Genomic DNA, 17,393 nt, shown 5'->3' on the forward strand with positions numbered 1-17,393 from the left:
TAAAGACCGGCTCAATTGAAATCTGTACTTTATCAAGCTCCCAAGGTGATTTCCTTTGCATATACAAGTTAGGAAAGCGTAGCTTCAACTGGTATCTATTGTTTTCTTCTTGTCTTTGATTTCAGGAGTCCGTCCTGGAGGTTCCACCACGCTGGTCTTCCTGAATCACCGAGGTAGCTGATTCTCACTCATTTGAGTGTGAGGAGGACCGTTCTGCACGGTCTGGCACACCTCCGGCTGCTCATTGGCAGGGCTTTCAAAGGCCCTGGGCTTCTTCCCAGAGGTCTGCACAAGTTCCCAGCGAGGCTGGAGATGGATCCGCCTCCTGTCCTGCTTTCTACTCTGTCCCAGACCTGCTCCTGCCTGGCAGAAACCTGTGTGGAACAGGGGAGAAGCCCAGCCACAGCAGAGCCAGGCAGAGACTCCTCCTTTCCCGGTGGTCAGCCGCCCAGCTCCAGCCTCACTGATGCTGACTGCTTTGGGGATGAGCACATCCAGGCAAAGAGAGCCAGAGTTGAGACCATTGTCCGAGGCATGTCTCTCTCTCCTAGTTCAGGCAGAGCCAGGGAGAGCTTACGCTGTGCAGAAAGGGCCCGGGAGCGGAAGAGAAAGCAGAGCCTTCCCATGCACCAAGGTCCCCTGAAATCTATCCCTGTCTGGGATACAGGACCCAAGAAAGGGGGCACCCGGGTGAAAGAACAGCTTCTTCTGCTGAAGCAACAGCTAAGATATCTGCAGGATCATGTCCTACAGGCCGCTGAGCCCAGAGCACCAGTGCAGGGCCCAGGAGGTACTGAGCGAAGAAATCCCCCGAGTGCAAAACAGGGCAACAGCTGCCCGGCCTGCCCCTGGACCTTGGAGAGTAAACTCCACCCGAGTCCTAGCAAGGACCTCTGTGGAGCAGTAACGACCAGAACGGCTGAGGTTCAACAGCAGTCAGAGGAGCCCATGGTCCGTCCTTCTGGACCACAGGCTTTGGTGGAGACTCTGAGGAAAGAACTGAACAGGGCCATATCCCAGGCTGTGGACTCTGTATTACAGCAGGTCCTACTGGATCCACCGGGCCACCTCACCCAGCAGGATGGAAGCTGCCAGGGGCTAGCATCAGAGGACAGAAGCCAGCCTTCACTTCCAGGGAGAAGTGCCTATAAGGACCCACTTGCTCTTGCCAACCTGCCCAAGAGGGTCCAGCCACAAGCTGGGGTTCCCTTGGGCAATTCAACACTGGCTAGGCCTCTAGATTCTCCTATGTGTCCTGTCTCTCCAAGGGAAACCCCCAAACCTTATCAGGGTTCCCTGTCAACTTGTCCCTTGACAGCGGTGCCTTCCAACATTTGGGAAAATCAGATTCTTAGCCAGCTTCTGGGTCGTGGGCCTGATAGCCATTGGAGTGGTAGCCCTCCTCAGGACTCATCTTCCCAAAGTCATACCTCCCCAGCAGCTGCCCAGCAACTTTGGGGTTTAGGCCAACAGCAGCTACCCCTGTCTTTCACCCCTGTCCACCTGAAAGGCCAGCCTCTTCTACCCTCTGTGAAGATGGAGCAGGGTTTGCTGCAGGGCATGGCTGACACAGTTCCTTTCTCTTCCATCCACATATCCTTTACTGGTCATTGATGCATCATGGTCACCACCCAGAAAAACAGGAAAACCAGAATGTGAGGAGGAAGTGGGGACAAATATCTGTTATACATGTGGCTTTAATTTCTTTTTTCTTTTCTTTTTTTTTTTTAATTTAAAAACAGGGTCTCACATCTTAGACCAGGCTGCCCTGGGACTCACTATGTACTCTAGCCTTGAGTCTTGGCAATTTTCCTGCTACAGCTTCCAAAATGGTGGGATCATAAACATGAGCTACCATGCCTGGCATCTGGCATCTCAGGGTGTACTTAATATGCTTTTGGCCTTTCTTCCTCATGCCTCAAAGCCTATTAATTTCATAGCCAAGTGGATTGAACTATCATAGGAAGATTCATTTACTTTATGACCCATCAGATTCTGCCATAACTGACTTGTTCCTTTGGGTTTGAAATGGTTTTGTTTGCTTGCTTTAAACCCAAATGGGCTTCCAAAAGTAAGAGGAATGTCCTCATGGAAGAAAGAACTTTGTATATAGTTGGCTAACAGCTGCCCATTCTCCCAGGCAGAGTCTAAGGAATGATCTCATCTGAGGTATGACCTCCCCAACTTCATAGTCATAAACACAGAAAGTCCAAATAGTCATTATGAATACACAAGGGGCCAAGAAGTAAGGGGTGAAGTGGAACTTTCCCTCAGAAAATTGACCTCCCCCCCAAAAAAAAAGCAGCTGGAAGGATGAGAAGACTTCAGGTTAAGAGAAAGCTTTCAACCAGGTGGTGGTGGCGGTGGCCTTTAATCCCAGCACACTCAGGAGGCAGAAGCAGGTGAATCTCTGAGTTTGCGGCTAGCCTGATCTACAGAGTGAGTTCCAGGACAATTAGGGCTACACACAGAAAACAAAGAACAAGGAGAGAAAGGAGAAAGAGAGAGAGAGAGAGAGAGAGAGAGAGAGAGAGAGAGAGAAAACCATCCCTTGGGGAAGCCCAAGCCATCCAAGCTGGCCTGCAGCAATCTGGATCTTACTGTATTATATTCGTAATCTATCTTCTAATTTTCTTGTTGTTGTTTAAAACAACAGTCCTGGCTGTCCTGGAACTTGCTCTGTAAACCAGGCTGGCCTTGAATCTGCAGTGGTCCACCTGCTTCTGCCTCCCAAGTGCTGGGATTAAAGGTGTGCACCACCACACTCTGTTTCCCACCCTCTTAAATACTGTTCTTCATAATGACCCACAGCATATTTGATTTTTGTTGTTCTTTTTTGAGACAGGGTTTCTCTCTGCAGCCTTGATGTCTTGGAACTCTATAGGCCAAGCTGGCCTCAACCTCAGAGATCCACCTACTTCTGCCTCTGGCCCAAGCACTGGGACTAAGGGCATTCGCCACCACCACCCAGCTGGAAACTTAAATTAGGAAAGAAAAAAAAAAAAGTAGCTTGATTACTTTACTTGTGGGACTTCCCAGAACCTTTACTATGCTCAAGTCAGATGTGAAGCTTCAAGAGAAGAATACAGGGAGCCCAAACTCTGAGGGCTAAGAACCTTCCAACCAGCATCTTGTAGGACTAGTGTACCCGAAAGCCTATTTAGAATGTTGCTTTCCTTAGCAAGCTGTGGGTGGAGAGCTTCTCGCTGGTGTTGTAGAGGCCTGCCTTCAGGTTCATGTAGCTGAAACCCTAAGTCCAGGTGTGACAATAGGGCTTGCCTGGCAGCAGAAAGGCTCTAAGCCGGGGATGTTGAGGGTGGGAGGATGCGACGGCAGCACCAGCCCTTGTTTCTCAAGTGATATGAGCACCCCCTGGTCTATAGTATTAGAAACACCCCAAAGCTCAGGCTGGAAGGCTGTGAAACCCCTAAAAGCAATGGTAAGAAAGGCTTTATTCTCCACCACTCCCTCTTTATACAGACTGGGTATGGGTAGTGCTACCTGTCTGGGCCTTTCTTAAGATACCACTGGCTTAGACTCCCTATTGAAAGACCCTCCTGAAGAAGAGTCATTTCTTGGTTCTGGGTAGATGGCTATGTGGGTAAGAGCATTCACTCCTTGAATTCACAGGCCTATAACTCAATGGCAGACAGGTGGGTCCTGCTTGAGAGCCTGCCGGCCAGGGAGCCTAGCTGAAATGTCAACCTTCTGATTTAATGAGGGCTCTCTACCCCACTCACCCCAGAAGACAGCCCTCCATTTGCTAATATTTGTAGGCACCATTATATGCTTTCTTTGCCTGGTGGAGAGAGGATGAACTTTAGTTTGGGGGGCCTATCCTAAGACAGCCCTGGCCTGGGCCTGGTTCCACCGTCAAAGTATACTGGATATACTCCGCAATGATCAGAGGCTCCCAGAGAGCAGCTTGCCGCCTTTTACTCCATTTATTCTTTGCCTGCTACCCGTGGTTTGCACTGTTGCTCTCTCTGGGCTGTGATAGCCACACAGAGCAGACCTCTTTAAAAGGAAGAAGCATGCCCAGCTCCATGATTAACAGCTTTTTCTGAGGCAGATGGATCACACAAACATGTCCACCAACACACTGCCCCACACTCTAAAGCTCTAAGATCAGTTCAAATCTCTTTGGTGGTACAACTAACTGGAGGCTATTTGTAGACTTTCTCCCACTCAGGCCCTGCTGCCACATTAACCCTTTATAAAATAACTGAAATTCTGACCTCAGAACTCCATTTGGCTCAGTGTCTCAGATAAGGAGCTATGGCTGAGGATCAGGTGTCTGAGGTGGGGCAAGGAACAAACTAACTTGTGACTTGTCCAACATCACAAAAAAAAAAAAAAAAAAAAAAAAAAAAAGCGCAAACGAGAACGCAGGGTTAAAACCCAGCATCCAATGGCCAAGCACAAGGTTTTTGTTTTTTTGCAAGACAGAGTTTCCCTTTGTGTAGCCCTGGCTATACTGTAAACTCATTCTGTAGAGCAGGCTGGCCTCGAACTCACACAGAGATTCACCTGCCTCTGCCTCCCTAGTGCTTGAATGATAGGTGTACACCACTGTTGCCCGGCCGAAGCATAAATTTTAACCACTATACTACATTTTAGAAAGGAGCCCCAGAGAAGTTAAGTGACTTGGCCCAGCTCACAGAGCTAATATGTTGCCAAACCAGTACCCTAACTTAAGAATCTGGGTTCCCAAATCTATATTCTCACAGCTTTTATGAACCATTGGTTGAGGGGCAGCAGCCTAGTCACCTGGGCCAGCTGCATTCAGTGGATTTTTCTTACTGGGATCACTGTCCTAGAGCTACAACAAATGGATGTGGTACCCAAGGTTACTCTGTGGAAGGCTCCTTAGGAACCATCCCTGATGATTCTAGACATTCATGTGCATTAAGGGGCAGCACTATGGACTGTTACTGTGAAAAGGAAGAAATCTGTCTTGGGGATAGGGCTGGCTTGAAGCATAACTTTCCATATATATTACCTGACTTAATGTTGACCATCCACTCTTTCAGCATGCAATTACTGAACATCTTCTATGTTTCTGGCACTGGGAAGGGTATGTGGAGCACAGAGATAAGATCAAACCCTTGCCCTAAGGGAGCTCACAATCTTAAGTGGGAGAGACAACACCAGAGGTAAAAGTTGCAGTGAGTCTAATGTCATAATGGGCGATTGTAGGAGCATGTGAGCACTGGCTGAGCAAGGCTTAATTCTGTAAGGAAAGGTAGGTACCACAAGGAATGCAGCTTTGGAGTTGTGGCTCAGCAGGTGAGGGAAAGTTCTGCCACGTGCCAGGTGTGGCACAGATGTAGTCCAGGACACAGACTTCTCAAGAAAGCAGGAGCATGATGGGATCCAATACCTGCCTGGCTACATGTCTTTTGGCTCACACTTGCCAAGGCCAGAATGGAGACCACAGAGGTAACTCCTCTCGTATTTTATAGGAAATTGAGGTGGAATGGAAGAAAAGTCTCTACTTGAGGTCTCTAAGTGGTTTATCTGTGGCAGAGCTGACTTCTTCCACTCCATTCTGAAAAGGCATTTAGGCTACAGGAACCTGCATCAGTGCCATGTAAGCCATGAGATGTGATTTTCACACACTAAGATGCATGAAAATTGTGCAGTGCAATGATGTGGCTGGCTTCTAGCTCATCTGACCAATTTCCAGAGAATGAAAAAAATACAGCATTCAGTCAAGAAAAAAAAGAAAAACTAAAACAGAATCCACAAGGAACAAGCAATCATTACTTGGATAATCCGGTAAAATTATTTGATAAACTGGTTCTTTATTATCATCATTGCTATTGTTTTAGAGACAGGGTCTCATGAATTCCAAGGCTGGATGGCCTTGAACTTCTGATCCTCCTACCTCACCCTCCCAGTTACTGGGGTTACAGGTGTGTCTCACCACAACTTTAAAAATAACTGTATGATTTTATTGTCTTAATAACAAAATTGGCTTAGACTTGAACACTCGCCCCCATGTCTCCGTGTTCAAGTTGCTCCCATGTCTTACTGGCCAGACTGGCTTAGCTCCGCAGTTAGGTTGAGGACTCAGGTCTCAATCTTCTTGATAGTTTCAGTGGGAGGACTTACGCTGCCCCTGCCCCCAAACACTGCTTCCTGTCAGAAAGGCTGCTTTCCCTGGGTAGAGTTGGTGCTTGCCCATCTTGCAGAAAGTCTGGTGAACTTTAGAAATGTTCCCCATATTTGTGGAAGTGCTGTGAGCACAGAAAGCAAGCTGTTTTTTGTTTTTTTCCGAAGCTGGTGTTTTGAAAATGCTCTTTTCCCTTGACACCAAAATACATCCAGGAAGGCCTGAGCCCTGGACACTTGAAGAAGGCCAAACTCATGTTCTTCTTCACGCGTTACCCCAGCTCCAGCCTCCTGAAGGCGTATTTCCCTGATGTTCAGGTAAAGCCACACATTGTGTTTCAGCCTCTGCAGACTCTCCAGTTGCTGTGTGTGTTGCCCAGGGGGAGGCAAGTCGTAGGTCTTCATGTGCCCTTCATGTTACTGATGGAACTGGTTCAATTTCCTGTTCTGAGAATGCCTGAAAAGAAATATGGCTCTCCTTACATTAGGAAAGGGTGGGTTTCACAATGCTTAGGCCTTTGGGCAGTAGATAATCCCAGAAGTACATGGGACGTTTAGGTAGGGGAGGAAAGTGATAACAGTAAGTGAACTCTTGGTCTAGCAATTATTTTGGTGGGCACCTTATGAAAAGAAACGAATGAGGCTGGAGGGATGGCTCAGTGGTTAAGAGCACTGGCTGCTCTTGGAGCAGACCCAGATTTGGTTCCCAGCACCCGCATGGCAGCTCACAACCACCTCTAAACTCCAGTCCTGGGATCTGATGCCCTATTCTGGTCTCTCTAGGCACTACACGCATATGATGTGAATACATATATGCAAGTTTGTTTATATACATAAATAAAAATAAATCTTTTTTTTTTTTTAAACCGAGGATTGAATCTGGGGCCTTGGATATGGTAGGCAAGAGCTCTACTACCATGTTATAGGCCTAGTCCAAATCTTTTATTTTTTAGGAAAAAAAAAATAAAAAAAATAAAAAGAATGTGAGCCAGGTGGTGGTGGTGCATGCCTCTAATTCCAGCCCTAGGGAGGCAGAAGCAGACGGATCTCTGAGTTTGAGGCTAGCCTGGTCCACACAGAGTCAGGAAACAGACTCAGAGACAGAAACCCTGTCTCAGAAAACCAAAAGAAAAGATGAAACAGAATGTGTAACCAGTAAGAAAATACATAAAATGTAAGGGGCTAGGGATGTAGCTCTGTGGTCAGGAGGTGTCTGGTGTGCATAAGACATGGATTTGATCCCCATTCAAAATATTAGTAAGACAGCACCAGACTTACAGCGAGACTAATGTGTCTCAAAACTGAGTGGAAGTATATACAGAGCTAGTGTGACCATAACTCAATGTTGGAACCAAACCCTGCATGTACTCACAGGCAGTTTATGAGAGCCACTACTCTGAGTTGTGACGTAGGGGCTCTTAATACTTTGGACAAACCTCAGATGCATCTTTGAGGTCTTTAAGTCATGCAGATCCCCATAGTAAAACACTGATTCAGATTTCCACTCATTCTGCAACTCCAGTTATCAGGAAACTGCTCCCTGACCCACACCCTGACCCCTCCTGGCTCTAGGGGCCAACCCAAAGTCATGCTTAGACATTGGACAAAAGCCTAAAAGTCTAGTACATAAAAACTATTTTCTAGTGAGTATTGGATTGTTTAGTCTAACTGCACAGGCTTGGCCAGTACCTGTGGCTTCACTTCTGAAGGAAAACTGGTTAGTGGTTAGGTCAATTCACATTAATCTCATGTTGAAGTGACACTGACAGCTATGACGGTGAGTATCCATGGAAATGTCTGACCTGACAAGCCCTCTGTTCACAGTTCAACCGTTGCATCACCTCCCAGATGATCAAGTGGTTCAGCAACTTCCGTGAATTTTATTACATCCAAATGGAAAAGTATGCCCGGCAAGCAATTTCAGATGGTGTCACAAACCCCCAAATGCTGGCAGTTCTCCGTGACTCAGAGCTTTTTCGAGTTCTCAATACACACTATAACAAGGGAAATGACTTTGAGGTAAGTCAATGTGCCGGGTCCCATGAGAACTGAGATGTGTTTCCTCAGAATGGCTGGTTCTCTAAAAACAACTCCTCTGGGGAGGCCAACCTCTGTATCACCAACAAAGATTACAGCCTCCAAATCTTCTCCAGGCAACAGGTGGACAAAGCAAATACAGCCAGCCTGATCATACCCTGGTTTGCCAGTATTTCACCGCTGAGACATCCTACTCTGCACAAGTCTCTGTTATAGAGACTGTTGGCCTTTTTACCTCCGTGCTGGTGACTCAGCACCAAATGCTGGACTCCATCACAGGATCTATTTTTCTGACAATTTCTGCTCTTCCTAACACTCGGCCTTCATTTTTTTTTTTTTTTTACCTGTTTAGTTCTATCTGTGTGGTAGATTCAAATTCTTTCTGGTGCATCAAGGCTGAAGAATCCAGACTCTTGGAGCCTCCATGAAGGTGTATGCTGGTGCCTCAGAGCCTGAGTGTCAAGTGGCAGCTAGGCTCTTAGGTGGCTGCCATCTTCCTCTTCAGGTGTCCAGTGTGTGTCGTCACAGGGTTCATTTCTTTCTTCTTTTCTCACTTGATTCCTCCAAGAGAGTAAAGGCTGCTGGCCTCCACAGCCAGAGCATGCTTGGAAACTGAAGCCTTTCTGTGGGGAGGAAGGGGTTAAAGCCAGTGTGAGGGCAGTAGCACCTCTCTACCTTCCATGTGGGGATGGCCATTTGGTAGGCAGTGGCAGCGATTCCCCACCCAGGCTGCACCTGGAAGGCCTGTGGGCCATGCCATCACCTATGGGGCCAGTTTGAGTGAAGTTTCTGGACCAGCCCCTTCAGATGGCTTTGGAAGCAAGGATTTAAGCCTTTAGGATTTGAGCTCTACAGGTATGGCAGTCATAAGCTTGAGGACACTCTTTCTCATACCAGGTCTAGGGAAAAGAAAGCTAAATCTCTCATTTCTTCCCTATAATTCATTTCCTACTTAGTCACTAAAACATATCCAGTTGTGGAACCAGCTACTGGTTGGTCACTTAAGGTCTGTGCTTCACAAGGGACCAGAGCAGTCCTGGGCTGCAAACTGTGGGCCAGTGGAGTAGGCATCCTCTGAGCCAGCAGCAGGCAGCAGCCATCAGTGGGCTCTCTGTGGTGCCAGCACTTCCAGACTCATTTCTTCCTTTTCTTTGGGTTGTTTTTGGAGTTGCAGGTCCCAGACTGCTTCTTGGAAATTGCCACCTTGACATTACAGGAGTTCTTCAGGGCTGTCTCCGAAGGGAAAGACTCAGATCCTTCCTGGAAGAAACCCATTTACAAAATTATTTCAAAACTGGACAGTGACATCCCAGAGAAACTCAAATCTTCCAACTATCCCCAGGGATTGTTTCCAAGTTAAGATCAAACAAAATGAGGTCAAGTACAATGGCACAGTCCTGTAAATTCCAACACTTGGGAAATGGAGGCAGGAGGATCAGGAATTTAAGGACAGCCTTGGCTACAAAAACAAAAGATCAAACATGAGTAACAGGACCAGGATGGCCCAAGATTTGTCATAAGTGGCAGTTCAGCTATAGTCACATAAGAGGGGACAAGAGGACCTCCTCCCGTAAGTGCAACTGCCATTTTGAATACTTGTTTCCTTGCCCAGAATTATCCTACACCTGACCTTAACCACAGTGCATCAACTAAGCCTATCAATGTGTAGGTAGTATACTGGCAAAGGAACATAAGTCTGGAATCAGAAGACTTAAAAAAGTCAATGTCACCATCATTAAGTGCTGTGATGCCGGTCATTTCCTGCTATTTTCACAACTCTAAAAGGAGATTCAGAGCCAAATGGTGGTGATGCACAGCTTTAATTCCTGCACTCAGAAGGCAGATGCAGGTGGATCTCTGTGAGTTCGATGCCAGCTTGGTTCGAGTTTGAGTTCCAGGACAGCCAGGGCTACACAGAGAAATGCTGTCTTGAAAAACAAAAAACAAACAAAAAAACAAAACTCAAGAAAATTTGAACTGTGGGTACCTCATGGATCCTTATGCCAGGGTACTGGATCAGTCAGGACTTAAGAGGAAGCAATGACTATGTAATAAGCTGGACTCATGCTGTCACTCAGGATTTCAAACAGGAAGAAGCCATGCCAACAGGGCACCCACAAATTGGCACTACCATCTGACAACTTTGGCACTCAGGAGTGCTTCATCATTCAAGAGTTTCACTGATGGCTTTGGCAAACCCAGCACAAATTTCCTAAAGGACCGTGGCATTACTGTTGCATCTGTCTGGTGGGACATAAGAAGATCAGCTAACAGTCCTAACAAGTCATACTTGACCTATATAACAACGCCCCAGCTGCCTATGCATTAAAAAAAAAAAAAAAAAAAAAAAAAAAAGGACCTTCATGATCAGAAGGCCAGAAAAGGCCCTTGGAGATCATCTGGGCCACCTTGTTTAACTCTCAGAGGAAACTGAGGCTAGCACAGGCTGTACAGGGCCTCACTGGCCATGAATGGCATGGTTGGGACAGATGCAGAAATGGAGGTTTTCCTACTCCAAAATGATTACAGTCCATGACTGAAGAGATGAACAAATAACATCCATACTTTTTTTTTTTTTCCTATGGGTCGAACACAATTGTGTCAGACTCTTGAGCACCTAGGCAAGGCACCTGTGAAGCTAAACAACAGTGCCTAGTCAGAACCAAGCCTGTAAGCACTGCTACAGGTGGGCAGGGTGGAGCACACTTCAGATTTCACAGTGCTGAGCAGGGGGCAACTGTGCCTACAGTAGCTCCCTTCCCTGCCATCAACACTGAACAAATCTACCCTAGCTACTCTGCCTCTGTGACTTTGAGGGGTGGTGCTGGCCACTGCCAGACATGTCAGAATATACTGATATGAGCAATGACTTTTCTCTGAAATATTCTGTTCAAATAGTAGAGAGAAGAAACAAAACATACTTAACCAAAACTTATCCTTACAGGGTACTGAAGGCTTTTGGGGTATATTGAATCTAGTGCCTCCTTCCCTCTTGCTAAGCATACGCTCTATCATTGAACTCCACTCCCAGCTAAGAATTTTGTGTGTGTGGTCTTTTGAGGCAGGGTCTATTTAGCAATGGCTATCATGGAAATATGTAGACCAGGCTGTCCACAAACTCCAAGAGATCTGCTTGTCTTTGCCTCCAGAGTGCTGGGATTAAAGATGTGTACCACTATACCTGGCAAGTCTTATTTTAAATCCCCTCAATCATTGCTCTAGCTTATTACTGTGCTCAAAAGGCTCCCCTTAATCAAAATCAAGTCATTTCCCAAGCTTAAATTTGAACATCAGCAAGCACTGAATTGCCTGTGCAAGAATGACTCTCCAGAGTGATATTACACAGCTATTATGACATTCATAGAAAACAACTACAAGTCCAGATGATTGTCCCTGGTCCCAAACCTGAACTTCATTAGTCTACATCTTAAAAACTTGAGGCAAGCCATTCCCCAGGGCAATGAACTTTATCCTGAATACCAATTAGATGAAAATTACACTAGCTCAAATGGAAAACATTTGTGTAGTGCAGTCTTGCCAAGAAACATTCTCTAACCACTGAGCTTGGCACAGAAGAATGTATAAATATGTATCCTCTGCCAGCTGAAGAATTCTGTCTTACTCCAGTTTTGTGTTTCTATCACGTAGGTTTTTTCTTTTTTTTTTCTTTTTTTTTTTTTTTTTGTCAGTGTTAGGACCTTATTGTGAGCACGGGCTGAGCCAGTCACTATGTTCCTTCAGCCAAAGGTCTGGTCATTTTTTCCATTAAGGTATATGTGGGTGCCGATCTCTCCCAGACATACTCACGGTTCGGTTAAGTGCTGCATAATGCTATAAGCTTTCAATGGCAGACAGCAGCCACGGGCTGTGCTCAATTACCTATCAAAAGTAGATCGCTGGCATTCTACAGGAGAGCAGGCACATTAGGGAACTGGTTTTATTAGGAAAGTCTGTCTATAACATGTACAACTCCAGACCAGACTCAAACAGTAGGAAGCCAAAGGCACCTTCTGGGCATATAAGTGCCTGAATCATATTTATTTTTCATCAAAGAAAGGGTAAAACATAAATGGCAGAGACAAAATATTCTTTAATAAGGGTCTACACCCTGGCTCCATTATGGACGTATTTCCAGAAAGGGTCTTAGTGTGCGGCCCTGGCTAAACTCCCCATTTAGACTAGGATGCCTCCCCAGTGCTGGGATTAAAGGTATGTACCACCATGCCCAGCTCGGAGGTCCATTTTCAAAAGTCTCAGGCACGAGGATATAGTTCAGTTGAAGAGTGCTTGTCTAGCATGCACAAGGCCTTGGTTGCAGCACTGTATTAACCTAGTGTGGTGTACACACTGGAAATCCTAGCACTTGGGATGCAGAATAGATCCAAGGCCACTCTTGGCTACATAGCAAGTTGGAGGCCAGTTCTAGACCAACATGGGCTACATCACAGCTTGTCTTCAAAATAAATAAAGTCTAACTAACTGCAATTTCAGTGGTTTCCTGAACATATTTGCATATATATGTATATATACATATATACACAATATATACAGTTATATAGTCTGAATTTTCCTAATTATCCACTCTAGTCCCCACCCCCTTTTGAGGTGTGACCACCTGTTCTGTAAAGCAGATCAGTTTCAAGATATACAAATCTCAAACGACATTCAAAGATATTTTGATGTTTTTCTACAAGCTGTAAAGTATTTGCATAGATCACACGTATCGCAGCATTCTTTCTCAACACTGAGAAGATAAGAACTAGAGCAACGGGTCAGAGATAAAGAACTAAAACTTTACTGTAAGGCAGCACTCTACCAGGCTGATTGAAAGATGCACACCCACATTTGAAAAGTGCTCTCTAGTTCCCGCCTTCCTTCCTGCCTGCAGCTAAACCCGGGGCACCACATTTGCTAAGCATGCACCCCACCACTCAGTTATATCCGCCTGAAAAGTCTCTGCAATTCATAACTGCCTTCAGATTTAATGCTTACGAAAAAGCTTACAACAATATGGCATTTCTCACAAAAGTGTAATATTCTCAATCAGATATACTACACAATCACAGGCTCAAATACAGAGTTTTCATGACCTACATTAGTAATTAATAGTGCTAACTACAGCCAAGGTCTGTCTTTTTTGTTTCTATAATAAAATACCCTCACAAAAGCAATGTAAGAAAGAAAGGATTTATTTTGGCTCACAATTCAAGGGTATAGTCCACTGTAGCTGGAGTCATGGCAGCAGGAACTTGAATCAGCTGGTCACATTCCATCCACAGTAGGAAGCAGAGTGATGAATGCTAGTACTTAGGTCTGTCTTGCCATGTAACAGTCCTGGGACTCCTGCCCAGGGGTTGGTGCAGTCCAAATTAAGATGGATCTCCACAGACATTCACAGCGACTAATCTTAATCTAGATAATCTCTCACATGTGTGCCCAAGGACCTAGTGATTCTGGGTCCAGTGAAGCTGAGCACCAAGTCTAAGGATCATCATCCCTGCAGTAGACCTGGAACCTGCACTTACATATTTACAAGATGCTCACCTATTGAAGTTGATTAATAAAAAGTATTTTCCAGGTTAGGTAACTTCTGCATCAGATGATACAAACCTGAATAGAATACACAAGTGCCTACAACATCGGTTCTCAATCTGTGGGTTGCAACCCCTTGGGGTGGGAGTGGGAGATCAAAGGACCCTTTCACAGGAACTGCCTAATACCCTACATATCAGATATTCATGATTCCTAACAGGAGCAAAATTAGTTACAAAGCAGCAATAAAATAATTCTAAGGTTGGGGGTTACCCCAACATGAACTATATATGTAATATATATATTAAATGTATTAGGAACACACACATATACATGTTTTATATATATGTAATAAAACATAAAAATATAAAATAACAGCCTAGAATTTGAATGCTCAGTCATAAACAAGAACAACCCTTGCACACAGATGCTGGCCTCTGGGGAAGGTAGAAGGGAAACAGCCATTACGAAAACAAATTAGGCGGAGTCCCCCAAACCTCAGAGGCATTACAAGGCTACCTCCTTGTAGTCTGGTTTCTCTTGAACCAAGTCTTTAGTTTCCTCCCACTATCTGGCTTCTTAATGCCCACAATTGTTTTGCCCATGTCCAAATGCTTGTTATTCTCAATCAACAGTTATTTTTTCTTGGAAAAAGTGTTTTCTGGCCTCTGTGATTCGTTTTCTTCCACTGTGTGCAAGAACATGGTCTCTCCCATTGCCACTTTCTCTGCTCTTCAGGGGTTTGATTTCATGCCATTCCTCCACTTCTTCCATTCTCATTCACCTAGCATCTCTCGACTAAGCCTGTGCCCAGGTACTTACCAGCTAAGGCCTTGTGTAGATTACTACTGTCTTGGTCTCAGCTTTACCAGGTATAAAAAGCACCTATGTCCTAGCATAGGCCAAGGTTTGGGGAAGATAGTACACGTAAAATGTTTAGCATTACTGGTGCATGATTATGTTTCCTGTAAATGTTAGCTATGTTATTCAGCTGTCAAACTGTGAAGGCATACCTTCCTACTGCTTTCCAATGAGAAAGACTTGAATGGAGTATCTATGTAGCATCATTGATATAAAACATATTTGAATCTCAGTTTTACTGTAACTATGAAATAACATGTACTAATGTGTTCTATATAGAGCAAAACTTGGCTTTGAACAGATGTTAATACACTGTCAGGGTGAAGAAACTGTCAATGTGATGCACTGTGAACTTTAGGAATGTCTTTGCTTTTACTTACTATAGTCCTAAATCGGTGCACTTATCATGTCGTTTGCTAGTTTACTTCTAAAGCTTGCTTATCTTTGTAGGACAATATGATCCATTTAATTTCTGCTATATTCTTAATTATTAATTTTAATTAAATTAATTAATTAGGCTTAGTGCATTTCTAAGATTATATAATTTTCCATCTTTAGTAGGTCCACTGAGTTAACTGTTTTAACTAGAGTATTTTCCTAATTTTGTATTTATTTGAAACAACTGTACAGTTCTTTCACTTGCAAGAAGGACTTGCATCTTTTTTGTTTTCCTTTTTTTTTTTTCTTTTGAGACAGGGTCTCACCACTAAGGCTTGGCTGACTAGAAACTTTTTGCTGTTTTCTGAGACAAGGTCTCTCTATGTAGTCCTGACTGGCCTGGCACTTGCTATGTAGAATAGGCTGGCTTCAAACTCAGAGGTCTGCCTGCCTGTGTCTCACGAATGCTAGGATTAAAGGCATGCATCACCACACCTGGCTAATGGAAAGCAATTTTAATCTTGGTTTTATGTGTTCCCCCTAAGCCTGATTCTCCCTGTGTTTAAGCGCTTTTGTGACATGCAGGATCTCTGGAAACTCTTTGAGGCTAGATGAATTTTAAAGATTTCTAAATTTACATTTTCTGTTGAAACAGGATCTCATGTAGACTGGCTTCAAAGTTACTATGTAGTTAGGGTTGGCCTTGAACTCTTTATCCTCCTGCAGCGGCTTCTCAAGTACTGAGATTGTAGTGGTGCACCAAAACACACACATATGGCTTATTTTATACATTTGGAATTTGTCAGTGGTATCCTTTCAACAGATCTGGGCCTTCAGCAATTGTTTTTGTTTTCCATTGAGACAGGGTTTCTCTGTGTAACCTTGACTGTCCTGGAACTTGCTTGTAGATCAGGCTGGCCTCGAACTCACAGAGATCTGCCTGCTTCTGCCTCCCATGTACTAGGATTAAAAGCATGTAAGGCCAGCCTGGTCTACAAAGTCCAGGACACCCAAGGCTACACAGAAAAACCCTGTCTCAAAAAAACAGAAAAAAAAAAAAAAGTTAAAGTGTCAGGCATGGTAACATAAACCTACAGGGGCTGAGGTAGAATGACTGTAAATCTGAGCCCAGCCTAGACTGCAAAGTGAAATTCTTAACTAAACCAACAAAGAAATCCAACAAAACCCTACTACCAAAAAACTGAGGCTGGTGAATGGGTTAAGTTCAATGATGTTTGCCAATGAGCCTGATGACATAAGTTTGATCCTCAAAACCTTCATGATGGAGAGCAACAACACCTATAAATTGTCTTCTGACCTCACACACTCACTGTGACACACACACTGAATATATACACTCAAACACACAATAAACATAAAATTATTTTTTAAAATTACCAAAGCATCTTTCATTGTTGCATCCCCAGCCATGAGTATTCTCAGGCTACAGAAGAGGCCTGCCTCTAGTGTCCTCCACTGTGGCAAAAAGGTCTGATTGTACCCCAATGAGACCAACAAAATTGCCAATGCCAGCTCCTATCAGCAAATCAGGAAGCTGGTTAAAGATGGACTGATCAGCCTGTGATGGTCCATTCCTAGGCTCGATACCAGAAAAACACTTTGGCTTGATGTGAGGGCAGGCATATGGGCCCAGGGAAGCAGAAGATATGGGCAATGCTCGGATACACAAGGACACCTGGACGAGGATGAGGATCCTGTGCCAGCTCCTCAGGAGATACCGTGAATCTAAGAAGACTGACCACCATATGTATCACCTGAAGGTCAAGGGGAATGTATTAAAAAACAAGCGGATTCTCATGGAGCACACCCACACACTGAAGGCAAACAAGGCCCATAAGAAACTCCTGGCTGACCAGGCTCAGGCTTGCACGTTCAAGACCAAGAAAGCACGGAAGCACCAGGAGGAGGGCCTTCAGGCCAAGAAGGAGGAGATCATCAAGACTTGTCCAAGGATGAAGAGACCAAGAATGAAGCTTCCCCCATATCTGTACATAGTGGCTTGGCTGTGGCCTCTCTTGGACCAGTCATTAAAATAAAACAACAACAACAGCAAGAAATTACCAAAGCAGAGGTCACATGCGGAATGCAAGGCTGTAATCCAAGCCCTTAGCAGGTTGAGATCAGCCTACTCTACAGATGGACATTCTATCTCAAAAAACAAGCAAGTAAATAAGAATTATAAATATCTGGGTCCCACCCTAAGTTCTGTATGCAATCATGAGATATACAAAGTCATAGATGTTTTAAATGTTCCCTGGGGGTTGGGAGGAAGCCAAAGCCAATTTTGTTCACATGACTTCACACAGCACACTCTTCACATTTCACCATCCTTCCAAATATGCACACAAAGAGAAAGGGGTAATATAGTATTCAACTTTACGGAGTCTGAGAAAGCATCCCACTACAACCTAATGTATTCACAGCACTGAGTGTTTATTTCTCAGTGA

At 44.6% G+C, this 17,393-nt stretch overlaps 1 protein-coding gene, 1 long non-coding RNA gene and 1 pseudogene across 2 annotated transcripts; 2 read left to right on the plus strand and 1 right to left on the minus strand.

Annotated features, from left to right (window-relative positions):
* Positions 1-312: 312 nt before the first annotated feature.
* Positions 313-9,514, plus strand: Prox2 (prospero homeobox 2). The gene is made up of 4 exons (XM_055592959.1): positions 313-1,593; positions 6,328-6,435; positions 7,942-8,136; positions 9,329-9,514. The coding sequence occupies exons 1-4, from the start codon at positions 313-315 to the stop codon at positions 9,512-9,514; spliced, it is 1,770 nt and encodes a 589-aa protein (XP_055448934.1).
* On the minus strand, positions 5,778-10,491 carry LOC129665982 (uncharacterized). The gene is made up of 2 exons (XR_008718471.1): positions 7,807-10,491; positions 5,778-6,574 (listed from the first exon to the last, which is right to left on the minus strand). It is a non-coding gene; the product is annotated as an uncharacterized LOC129665982 (long non-coding RNA).
* A 5,598-nt stretch (positions 10,492-16,089) lies between these two features.
* Positions 16,090-17,056, plus strand: LOC129666108 (60S ribosomal protein L19-like; annotated as a pseudogene).
* Positions 17,057-17,393: the final 337 nt, after the last annotated feature.

Source organism: Psammomys obesus, unplaced genomic scaffold, assembly GCF_907164565.1.
Source record: "Psammomys obesus unplaced genomic scaffold, mPsaObe1.curated_primary_1811, whole genome shotgun sequence".
Lineage (NCBI taxonomy): Eukaryota > Metazoa > Chordata > Mammalia > Rodentia > Muridae > Psammomys > Psammomys obesus.

Bases quoted from the DNA above. Each gene is read 5' to 3' on its own strand.
- Prox2 (XM_055592959.1), top strand. From the start codon at position 313: ATGGATCCGCCTCCTGTCCTGCTTTCTACTCTGTCCCAGACCTGCTCC. The intron at 1,594-6,327 runs ATATCCTTTACT...ACACCAAAATAC, and splicing joins TTCCTTTCTCTTCCATCCAC to ATCCAGGAAGGCCTGAGCCC. The intron at 8,137-9,328 runs GTAAGTCAATGT...TTGGAGTTGCAG, and splicing joins ACAAGGGAAATGACTTTGAG to GTCCCAGACTGCTTCTTGGA.